We start from the raw sequence: 10,751 nt of genomic DNA on the forward strand, positions 1-10,751 counted from the left end.
ATGTGTAAGTGAAAAAGCAAACTGCAGAAGGGTGTTTGGATTCCATTGCATGGTATTACATATATGTGTACACACGCAGTGTGCATGTGTACACATTGTGTACAAAACATCTTTTTTTTTTCTTCAAGATTTTATTTATTCATGAGAGACACACAGGCAGAGATGCAGACAGGCTGCCTTTGGTTTAGTTTTATTAAGTGGGCTCTGCCCAGCATGGGGCTTGAACTGTAGGCCCCAAGACCAAGAGTCGCACGCTCTACCGACTGAGCGGGCCAGGTGCCCCTGCATGGAACATCATTGGAATGACACTATTACCAACGCATTAGTTGTCTCAGGACCTGGGTTGCTGGGAAATAAAGATGACAGACACCTTTCAGTACCTTAGGAAGTTTGTGTCATAGGCATTTATTATTAGTCAAAATAATTGTTTTTTAGTCAAAATAACTTTAAGCAAAAACATCCAAGAACAACAAAGCGATTTATTCAGCCAGATATGAACTCTGACAAAATGTATGTGGTGTTCTCACCTATTTATTGAAGTATCTTTTCTCTGTAATAAAACAGCTCTTCTAGGACAGGAACCTGCATTACTTAGGGGCTCAATAAATATGAACAACTGGCAAAATCAACTGGGCTATACTGTCCCCCGCCCCACCCCTAATTTCTGCAGATTCTGCTCTTCTCTACAGTACAGTTGGCTTATTGGGATCATTGGGATCTTGGAGTCTGACATAATGGCCATTACAGGTAGCCAGTGTGGCCAGTTGGGTAGGAGAGGCCGTATGGCTACGCACTTGTCTAGTCTGGGGTGTCTTGCTTGGAGCCCTGCTGGGGATGACAAGCTCCTAATTTCTGGGGTTCTATTCTCTCTCCAACGTCAATTGGCTCAAGGGAGGTGTCTCTTTAAGAGCTGGTGGCAGCCCCGCCCTACAAGGAGATCAGCTGGGTGTGTGAGTCACATGACTCCCAAGTCTCTTCCGCCCTCTGCAAGTGGGGCCGCATGTGCGGCCATGAGGGGCCCCACTGGGGCTGGGGGCGTTGTGCCCCCAGTTCCATGCTCCTCCTGATTCAGCTGCTGTCTGCAGCCCCGTTTGGCCTGCTGGGGGAGGAAACTCGCCAGGTGAGGGGCTAGAGCAGTAGGTGTTCCTGGAAATGCTACCCTGGGAGGCACCCAAGCGGCAGGGCTCGTGGGGCACCGCCAGGGCCCTGGGACAGGATTGTGGACGAGGGTGGCTCCCGGGCTCCCTGTCTTAAGGGGACACCTGCCAGCGCCTGACTCAGCCCTGAGTGACCCAGGTCCAGTAAGAGTTGGGCTGCTTCTCACCCCTGGCCCCACATCCTTGTCTGCCTGCTGGAGTCAGGGTGGTTGTGGCTCTGCCCGGCTCTCCAGGCCACATCCCTCCAGCCGATGCCTGCGCCTCAAACCAGATGCCCGAGTTCCCACACCGCGTCTCTTGCCTTTCCCCATTGTTCCCCAGCTGCTCTGTCCTGTGCCTCTTTCCTGACCTCGTTCCCCTGACCCTCCACTATGCCGTATTCCAGGTGTCTCTGGAGGTCATCCCTAACTGGCGGGACCCCTCCCCGAACCTGCTCCACATCCGGGCAGTGGGTAGCAACTCCACACTGCACTATGTGTGGAGCAGCATGGGGCCACTGGCAGTGCTGCTGGTGGCCACCAACACCCCCCACAGCACCCTGACTGTCAACTGGAGCCGCCTGCTCTCCCCTGAGCCTGACGGGGGCCTGACGGTGCTCCCCAAGAACAGTATCCAGTTTTCTTCTGCCCTTGTCTTCACCAGGGTGAGGAGGTTGGGGAGAGCCAAGGGGAAGAGTGCTGAGCAGAGGGTTCATCCAGACCCAAGGTGGGGACCAAAGACCAGGGTATGGGAAGTAGAGTCAAGCATAGGAGCCATGGGGTGGGGGTGGCTCTGGGGGGAGCTAGACTCAGGCAACTCCTGTCCCATCTCACCCTGCCTGCCAGCTGTTTGAATTTGACAGCGCCAACACATCTGAGGCGTCAGCCAAGCCTCCAGGAAAACCGTATCCCCCGTATTCCCTGGCCGAGTTCTCTTGGAACAACATCACTGACTCCTTGGATCTCGCTACCCTGAGCGCCACATTTCGAGGCCGCCCCATTCAGGACCCCGCTGGGGCCTTTGCCAATGGCAGCCTGGCCTTCAGGGTAAGGGTGTGGGGAATGAGAGGAACACCAAAGGCTGTTTTCTGAGGGTGGGGGTGGTGGCCTTCACATACAGGCAGGTCCCTGCTTCCCATGCCTCACCCGCTTCCCCCATCCCAGGTGCAGGCCTTCACCAGATCCAGCCGCCCAGCCCAAGCCCCGCGCCTCCTGCATTCAGCGGACACCTGCCAGCTAGAGGTGGCCCTGTTTGGGGCCTATCCCCGGGGAAACCGCTCCCTGTTTGGGCTGGAGGTAGCCACCTTGGGCCAGGTCCCCGACTGTCCCTCAGTGCAGGAGCAGCGCTCCATTGATGATGAATATGCACCTGCAGTCTTCAAGGTCAGTCTTCAGGCGGAGAGGCGGATGGGTGGGGGATGGTAGGACTTCAAAGAACCATGTAACCAGTTACCAACTAGTGGTGCCATTCAGCTCATTCAAGTGCTGGCCACTGTGCTGACCCAGCCTCTGCCTTCAGTGGGGAAGACAGAAGGCAGCCAGGCCTGGGGGCTGGGGGTTGGGGGAGCCTGGGGACCTGGGGCTGTGAGCTGAGTATAGGCTTGTGGACGTCAGGGCTGGGAAAGGACCCAGTGTTCCCGAGCCACCTCCCTTTCTACAGAGGAGGGGCGGAGGGCCTATGTAAGCAGCCTTGGGGCATGGAGGCAGCCTAGGCCTTTGGACAGTTGGTGACATTTGGGAGGCCAGGAAGGGTGGAGGAACAGGAGGGTGGGCAAAGGTTGGTCCTCCTCATCCTGTTGTTTTTCTCCCAGTTGGACCAGCTGCTGTGGGGCTCCCTGCCCTCGGGCTTCATGCAGTGGCGGCCAGTGGCTTTTGCCCAGAGGCAGAGGGGCCGGGAATCATCCCTGCCCTGCCAAGCTTCCACTCTTCGCCCCACCTTGGCATACCTTCTTCCCCAGTCTCCCATCGTCCGAGCCTTCTTTGGGCCCCAGACTGACTTCTGTGCCTTCAACTTGACATTTGGGGCTCCTACAGGCCCCGGCTACTGGGACGAATACTATCTCAGTTGGTGAGGGCCAGGGCAGGCTGGGGCTTTGGGAGTGGACGTGGGGGTGCCTGGCTTCCTGGTCTTCCTGCCTAACCTGCTTACCTGTCTTTCTCACTCTCCCTGCCCTAGGTCAATGCTCCTGGGTGTGGGCACCCCTCCAGTGGACGCCTTGTCCCCGTTAATCCTAGGCATCATGGCGGTGGCCCTGGGTGCTCCAGGGCTCATGCTGCTGGCAGGAGGCATATTTCTGCTGCTGTGGCACAAGCAATGCTCCCAATACCAGCCTATAAACTGAGGCCCACTCTCTGGAGGACAGGACATTAATTAGTGGGCCTGCGTTGCTGGTCTGCCAGTTGAAGGGTTAGCTGCTCCCTTCTGCCATCTTGCTTTTCTGCAAAACCTCAGGGAACCCCCAGGCGGGGCTTCCATCATACTCTCAGTAGGGACCAGCAACAGGGTGATTGCTAGAGGTGGGGGGGGTCCCTTAGTGATACCCCTCTGCCCTTCCACCATTTTCCTGGCATGAGACTCACAGACATAAATCAAAGGCCTTCTGATTGGTTGGCTGCCCTAGAAGGCACAAAATAGACTCATTTTCTCCCTGGTGCTTGTCTCAGTGTGGATGTTGTGGGCAGGTGTTAGGCTGGTTCCAGGAACCAGAGGCTGAGATGTGGGCATGGTAGACATGTCTCTCCTGGTGCTCTCTGGGTCAGACGAGGGACAGACACCTGAGAGTGGGGGGTCAAACATGAAGGAAGAGCCAAGGAAGGCTGGCTGCCACTTCTTGTCACCCACAGGCTCCCACGGGGTTGACATCAGCTGTTGGGCCCTGCAGCCAGTCCCCGGCTACCACCTGTGAGGGCACACACGCATGTACACTTGCACACACACCCCTCCCCCTCCCGAGGTGGGCCTCTTCTCCCCCCTGTACCTCTTCCCCTGGGAGACACATATTGTGGGCATTTCAGAGGTGGGAGGTTACAGGGGCCTAACTGGGTTGGAAGACAGGAGACCAGCTCTGGGCTGGAGCAGCTTTAATTATCTGAACTGAAGCTAAAGGTCCCACAAGGGCCAGCAGTGGAGGGTCCTGAACCCAGGCCCTCCAGAAGGTTTTCACCAAATGTGAAAGTCCTGATTGATCGGATGCCCAGTCTTTTTCTTCAGCCTGGGCAAGGTTTCCAGTCTCCCTGCGGCCCTCTGCTTAGACAATGGCACAGAAACAGCCAGTTTGGCCATAGCTCTGCCCGCTTGAGGCCTTGCAGGAGGCTGGAGGGTGGGGCAGGGTCCTGGGGGCAGTGCTGGGGCTGCTGGGGAAGGAAACACACCCTTGCTCCTGATGCCCTGCCTGCAGCATGCAGAAGGGACATAGCTGTCCACCTCCTTCCCCACAAGAAACCAGTCAAAGTCCCTCTCTCATGATGGCCCCGGGCTCCTGAGGTGAAGGGCTACACCAACGGGGGGAGCAGGGACAGTCGGGGCAGTAGTGCAGCTTCTCCCCCGAGGTGCCAGGGCTGGGCTGAGGCTGCAGAGGCCTCAGCCCCAGGGCCTTGGCCTGTGCTCCAAGGCTGAGCGGGCATGGTCGGGGTAGTCCAGGCGGCTCTCAGCCGCAGTTAGCATGCGCTCAGGCTCCACCAGGAACATGTAGTAAAGGTTCCACACCAGCATGGCCAGCAGGGGCAGGAACGTGAGGCCATAGCCAAAGCCTCGGAAGGAGCGGCCCACGGCAAAGGTCAGCCAGTAAATGAGCCTGCGAGGGGAGGGCAAGAAGAGGTCAGCCTCCCCTGGAGGGACGTGCATCAGCTAGCTGGCCTGGAGGCTGATGGGAAGAGCAGATGGGGGTCAGTGGGTACTACCGATACTTCTAAACAGCCCATGCTCCTGCACCACTTTAGAAACACCAACGTACACATCTTCACATCTCCATGAGACGAATATATTATTCCCCTCCTGGTTCACTTTCCAAATTTTAAGTTTAAAATTTTTACGTAGGGATCCCTGGGTGGCGCAGCGGTTTAGCGCCTGCCTTTGGCCCAGGGCGCGATCCTGGACACCCGGGATCGAATCCCACGTCGGGCTCCTGGTGCATGGAGCCTGCTTCTCCCTCTGCCTGTGTCTCTGCCTCTCTCTCTCTCTCTCACTGTGTGCCTATCATAAATAAATAAAAATTAAAATAAATATATAAATAAATTTTTTACGTAGGGATGCCTGGGTGGCTCAGCGGTTGAGCGTCTGCCTTCAGCTCAGGTCATGATCCTGAGGTCCTGGGATTGAGTCCTGCATCGGGCTCCCCACAGGGAGCCTGCTTCTCCCTCTCCCTGTGTCTCTGCCTTTGTCTCTCATGAATAAATAAATAAAATTAAAAAAAAAAAAAAAACAACCTTTGCACAGACAGGATACATTCACGTGGTTCAAAATGCAAAAGGCTCCAGTGCACATAGTAAAATGTCTCCCTGTCCTCATGCACAGCCACCCTAACCTGGCCCCTCTGCCCCCACCCTCGGATGTCCAGTGTCGTGGCGGCTTGCCCATCAAGCGCTGTTTTATGCGCAGATAAGCCAGTAAATGATTGATGTTTTCCTTTTCCTCTTTTCTGAAGTGTGGTAGCACACTGTGTAGACTATCCTGCACGCTGTTTTTTCCCCCATTAACGTTATATCTTGGAGCTTAGTGTTCTATCAATACATGACCAGCTTCCTCATCTTTCACAGATGAAGTACACCCCCCTGTAGGGATGTCTCCTTTTGCAGATGAAGAAACTAAGATTCCAAAGGGGTAAAGAAAAACCGGTCCAAGGCCACATGTCAGGGAAATAGTAAAACCAGGCACGAACCTAGGCCCAATCAGTATCCTCTCTCCTGCTATTTGAGAGGGGCAGAGGGGAAAAGAGTAAGCAAGCCAGCTCCACGAGGGCCCGAAGCCCAAGGGATGGGTCTTTCGGCTCCCCGAAGATCCACTCAAATACATACCCCTCAATGCCAGGAGGGCAGCAGTTCCCTCTCAAGCCATGAAGGACTACTTAGTACAAGACGGACATAGCTGTGCCCTCCTGCATGGGTCGGAGGGAAGGATGGAGGAAAAAGCCCCAGCGGGCAGCATGACAAAATGAATGCTGCTGCTGAGCATTCACTGCGCACTGGGCTCCTGCGAGGGCTGTATGAACAAACTCGTTTAATTCCCACAACTGTGCTGCACAGATGGAGGAGCAGAGGCATGAGTGCTCAAGGAAGGTGGGGAAGGGAGGGGCCTGGGTGACAGCCGGAGGGGCCTGCATTCCAGGCCTGAAGGGCCTCGGCCACTACCCTGCCCTGCTCTGTGGTGCTCTACTTGCTGTGGAATGGGTGCGCAGGGCCAGATAAGCACTGGGCCTTCCTGTAATCCCCTCACTACTCTTACTGTGTAAGCCAGCTTCTGAGGTCGGTGCTCCTCAAGATACACATGGGAGAGTGAGTTCATCTTGGGAAGCATCTGGGAAAAAACAGGCTGCACAATGGCCAGCACACTGGTGGGACAGATGGTGCTAGACTACAGTCACAAGTGACAGCGACAGCAAACACATGCTAGCTCAAGAGGAAGAATGTTCTAGCAGTTAAAGGGACCTGGAATCCTGTATCAAAAGTAACAAAAGCAAATAGGGAAATAATGGAAAGTTCTGCATGCGCCTTCAGAAATTCAAAAGTGCCTCTGGGTTAACAGCAGTTGACATGGACACACCGTGAGATTTCAGGTGACTTCCAAACAAAGGCAGAGGAATGAGGCTGCATGAGAGCCAACGTGGCTCCTGCCAGTGAGCACCAACAAGTAGGACAGTCTCCTGCTCCAAGGGAAGGTCATGAGACTCAGGGACAAGGATCGTTTGGTAAAGTAAACCCTGGGGGAGGAGGGTGTTGGAGTGGGGACATGGAGAGCTGTTGTCAAAGATCTGGATTGTCCTGGGCAATTCCAGAGTCAAAGTCAGGGCAGCAGTTTACAGCACTTTCTAGTAACTGGGACCTTTGATAAATGAGACACACGGTCTTACACTGAATTGAGCTTTGGTGATAGGGGCTGTCCAATTGCAGGCCAAAGACCACCTGACCAGAGTCTCTGGGAGAAGTGGCAGCAATGGGTGGGAGGCTGATCCAGGCGACACCTTCCAGCTTTAGGTTGGTCAATGGGTCTCTGAAATCAATTTCCTTTGGGAAGACACATAGCTGGTCACCTGCTACCAGATGAGGTAAGGTGTAAGGGAGAAGGCAGACTCACCGATCCAGGTGCACAGCCGGTTAACACAGAATCCAGAAGGCTTCCTGTCCCTGTCATTTCCCCAGACAAGAGGCCTGGGTCCCTCCAGCACCATCCCCTCCCCCAGGCCCCACACCCAGCCAACTCACCGGGAGACAGCAAAGAGACCAGTGAGCAGAGGGAGCAGTTTGAGGGTCTCTTGGGGCAGGTAGGTGGAAAGCACAGCCATGTTGAAGAAGTACAGGATGAAGAGCTGGACTGACTGGGCCACATACCGCCGGTGGATCTCCACCTCCCGCCGTGGCTCCCCAAAGGGCCGCAGGGCCGAGAAGCACAGCAGACTCAGCCCATACACCAGGAGCCCTGTTGGGGTTGCAGGACACACAGGGTCAGCTGGGGGCAGCAGGAGGGAAGCCAGAGTGGGGCTGCAGGGGGTAGGGAGGGGTGCACCCACCCCAGCCTGGGCTGGCCCGGGGTAGGGGATCTCCTGCCCCCCTACCCTGCTCCCTTCTCCCGGCCTGGCTCACCCAGGATGATGGGGAAGGTGGCAAAGACCCCGCAGCGCAGCGTGTAGATGAGGCGAGAGCTCATGGTAGGCAGCCGAGGAGCATCGAAGGGCAGGAAAGCGTAGGCCCCATACAGCAGGCAGGGAAAGAGGACGAGGGCGGCCCCCATGGAGGCCACGGCTCTCAGCCCCTCCCGGCCCCCGCAGCCCCTGCAGCCCCTGCAGGAGCGTCCAGGCGGCTTCACCACGGCCTCAGCCCACTTGCGCTCGCGGGGCTCAGGCTGAGCAGCCCAGGAGGACAGGCAGGCCCGTCCGCGCTCGCCCTCGCCCGCCTCACAGTGCACAGCTGCGTCCTCCTGGGGCCGCCGCTCAATGCACTGCAGGTCGATGGGTACAAAGGCCCGGGCCACCTTCTCGGGCAGCAAGTTGGCATCATCTTCGCACAGCTCCTCTAGCTTGGTGGGTGGCTCTGACCGGAGTGGCTCTGGCTCGATGTCCCGCCAGCCTGGGGGGTCTGGGAATGGGGCGCTGGGCTGGGGGCCTGTCCCCCACGGCAAGGTGGCAGCCTCGCTCACTGTGCTGTTGAGACCATCCTCAGCCCCCTCTCCAGCCACAGGAGATCCAGCTGGAGACCCCATCTCGGAGGACTCAGCTCTGTGGGACTCAGCCCCACCTTCCCCTTCCGGCTGCTGGCCATTGGGGACCAGGGCCTGGGGCAGGCTCTTCTCCACAGCCTCAGACCCCTTCACTTGCAGCAGGGCCAGGGTTTCGGGTTCTGTCATGCTGGGGCCTCAGTTCTGGTGTCTACCATGAGGTCATATCACCCTGGAGGGAGTGGAGGAAAGCTCTGTTAGAAGTTCCTGGCTTCTGGCCCTTGGGACAGGTTGATAGAATTGGAATGGTTCCGGGCAGCTGGTCTCATGGGCATTAGCTCCTTCTGGGACCTTAGGGTGAACATGGTACAGAGGAAGGTGTTGACATAGGAGATGGGAGGGAAGTGAGCAGCCATAATGGAGACACCTTTTCACCATCAAAGGCCATCCAGCAGGAGAGGGTGAGTCAGGGGGCACAGGCGCTGGCAGCTGGGCCCCGGCCAGTCCACCCACTCTTCCTAACCCCTCCACCCAAACCCCTGGGGTCATAGCCACCCTAGTATGGAAACGGGAGGAAGAGTGGGTTTCTAGAGCTTTGCCAGGAGCTTCCTTCCCACTAGGGGCCTCCCTGTGGATGGAGAAGCTGCTCCTTCACCTTCAAACCTCCCCTTCTCCTTGTAGATTCCTGCTTGGAACCCTCCTGGTAACTGATACCAGGGATCTGCCAACAAATCAGTCCCAAGGAATTAGCAGCAGTAGTGCGCCCTGCTCTTCTGTCTCCAAGTTGTGTACCTGGGCAGTCTCCACACTCTTCCTCAGCCCCTGTCTTTCATCCTCCATCTCCAGAGGGCCTGGGGCTGTCCATTCTGATGTCTAGGTCTAATTATGGCTGTTCCCATGCCTCCTCTCTTGTCTTTCTCCCCTCCCTGTTTCCTCCATCGCAGTGCTGCTGGAAGGGGCTGAGTCCTGTCTCTCCACCTCCTCTAGGGCCTTCTATCCCTTGCCACGTGGACCCATGACACCCTCTTACTTTCCATCTGGAGAGGCGGAGGGTCCCCAACGTCTGGAAAGGAGCTGCCTGGGTCCTCTGCTGGCTCCGCAACTATTCCTCTCAGTGTCTCTCCCTCTACCAGTGTCTCCAAACCTGTCTGACCAGAGCAGGTGGGGCCCAGATTAAAGGGGCAGGCCCCGCCCTGCTGAATCTGCCGACAGAAAAGCCCTGGTGGAGGATATCCTGCTTTCTGAAAGTGGGGGTGCAGCTGGGCATAAAGGTCAGTGTGAGTTCCAGACACATGGGATGTGTGGGAACTTGAAGTTCAGGAAAGCAGAGGATAAAGAGTGGGTCTGTATGTCAAAGGGTGTTTGGAATAGGTTGGGATACCCAGAAAAGAGGTGGAATTTCTACATTTATCCATGCAATATTTGTTGAGCACCTGTTTTCAGCTAAGCACTCTTTTAGGCACAGACACAGGAGAGAAGATGTCAGGTGAGGTCTCTGTCTTCAAAGAGCTTGTTCTATTGGGGTAACAGATGATAAAGACCTTAATCAAGAAGACAATTCAAGTGAAGAAAAACCTCTTTGCCAAGATGACATTTCGGCTGTGACCTGATGGGAAAGGAGGAGTGTCTCGAGGAGAGAACAGGGGAATGACCAGCTCAGGCAATTTCAGGAACAGAAGAAAGGCTGGTGGCTGGAACCAGGAGACAGAGGTGGGAAAGAACTCGTGTTCCTATTACAGCTTATACAGACCACGAAACACCTTGCTTTGTAGCCTAGGTTCAGGGTTAAGAAAGCTGTAAGGATTCAGAGCGACTTTTCAAGCAGAAGTGTGACAGTGGCTGCTCATCCCTGTGGGACCTCACCCCAGAAGCCACCTGAGCTTTGTGAGGGCGGGACGGTGTCTGGACTGCTGGTCCCTGCATCTCCAGAGCCCTGGCTTGTGGCCAGGGGGCAGCAGGTGTTCCATGAATTTTGCTGGGCTGACCAGAGACACCAAGTGAAGTCCAGCCGCGGGAGCCCAGGGCCGCGGCGCCCTGCGAGGGTCACGTCTCGGGAGAGCCTTACTCTTGCGTCCCACCTTTTCCAAGGAAACCTGCACATTCACGTTGTTCAAGTGATGGGGAAAAGCAAGAAGGGGAATCAGCAGTCATCTGAAAGAGATGCGGCTCCAGTGGGGGGCTGGGAAGGGTCGGAAGGATGGTCAAATGGCCACTGCAGGACAGAGCAAAAAGCCTCGCTCCGGGCTTTGG

General features: G+C 56.2%; 2 protein-coding genes across 10 annotated transcripts; one reads left to right on the forward strand and one right to left on the reverse strand.

Moving 5' to 3' along the window:
• Positions 1–618: 618 nt before the first annotated feature.
• GLMP (glycosylated lysosomal membrane protein) lies at positions 619–3,787 on the forward strand. 4 transcript variants are annotated; one of them, XM_055324402.1, is made up of 6 exons: positions 948–1,120; positions 1,543–1,862; positions 1,999–2,182; positions 2,300–2,518; positions 2,947–3,203; positions 3,312–3,787. In XM_055324402.1, the coding sequence occupies exons 1-6, from the start codon at positions 1,001–1,003 to the stop codon at positions 3,475–3,477; spliced, it is 1,266 nt and encodes a 421-aa protein (XP_055180377.1). In that variant the 5' UTR covers positions 948–1,000; the 3' UTR covers positions 3,478–3,787. The 4 variants fall into 4 exon arrangements, with proteins under 4 accessions (XP_055180380.1, XP_055180377.1, XP_055180381.1 ...); XM_055324404.1 differs by having other exon boundaries at positions 949–1,120; positions 1,543–1,800; positions 1,982–2,182; XM_055324405.1 differs by lacking the exon at positions 2,947–3,203 and having other exon boundaries at positions 619–1,120.
• Positions 3,788–4,199: 412 nt separating this feature from the next.
• On the reverse strand, positions 4,200–9,637 carry TMEM79 (transmembrane protein 79). Of its 6 annotated transcripts, none has more exons than XM_055324407.1 (4): positions 9,532–9,637; positions 7,931–8,733; positions 7,553–7,766; positions 4,200–4,929 (listed from the first exon to the last, which is right to left on the reverse strand). In XM_055324407.1, exons 2-4 carry the CDS (start codon positions 8,688–8,690, stop codon positions 4,716–4,718), a joined length of 1,188 nt encoding a protein of 395 aa, XP_055180382.1. In that variant the 5' UTR covers positions 8,691–8,733; positions 9,532–9,637; the 3' UTR covers positions 4,200–4,715. The 6 variants fall into 6 exon arrangements, with proteins under 6 accessions (XP_055180382.1, XP_055180383.1, XP_055180385.1 ...); XM_055324408.1 differs by lacking the exon at positions 9,532–9,637 and adding an exon at positions 9,294–9,525; XM_055324410.1 differs by having other exon boundaries at positions 4,791–4,998.
• Between the last annotated feature and the right edge of the window lie 1,114 nt (positions 9,638–10,751).

This window comes from Nyctereutes procyonoides, unplaced genomic scaffold (genome assembly GCF_905146905.1).
Source record: "Nyctereutes procyonoides isolate TBG_1078 unplaced genomic scaffold, NYPRO_anot_genome, whole genome shotgun sequence".
NCBI lineage: Eukaryota > Metazoa > Chordata > Mammalia > Carnivora > Canidae > Nyctereutes > Nyctereutes procyonoides.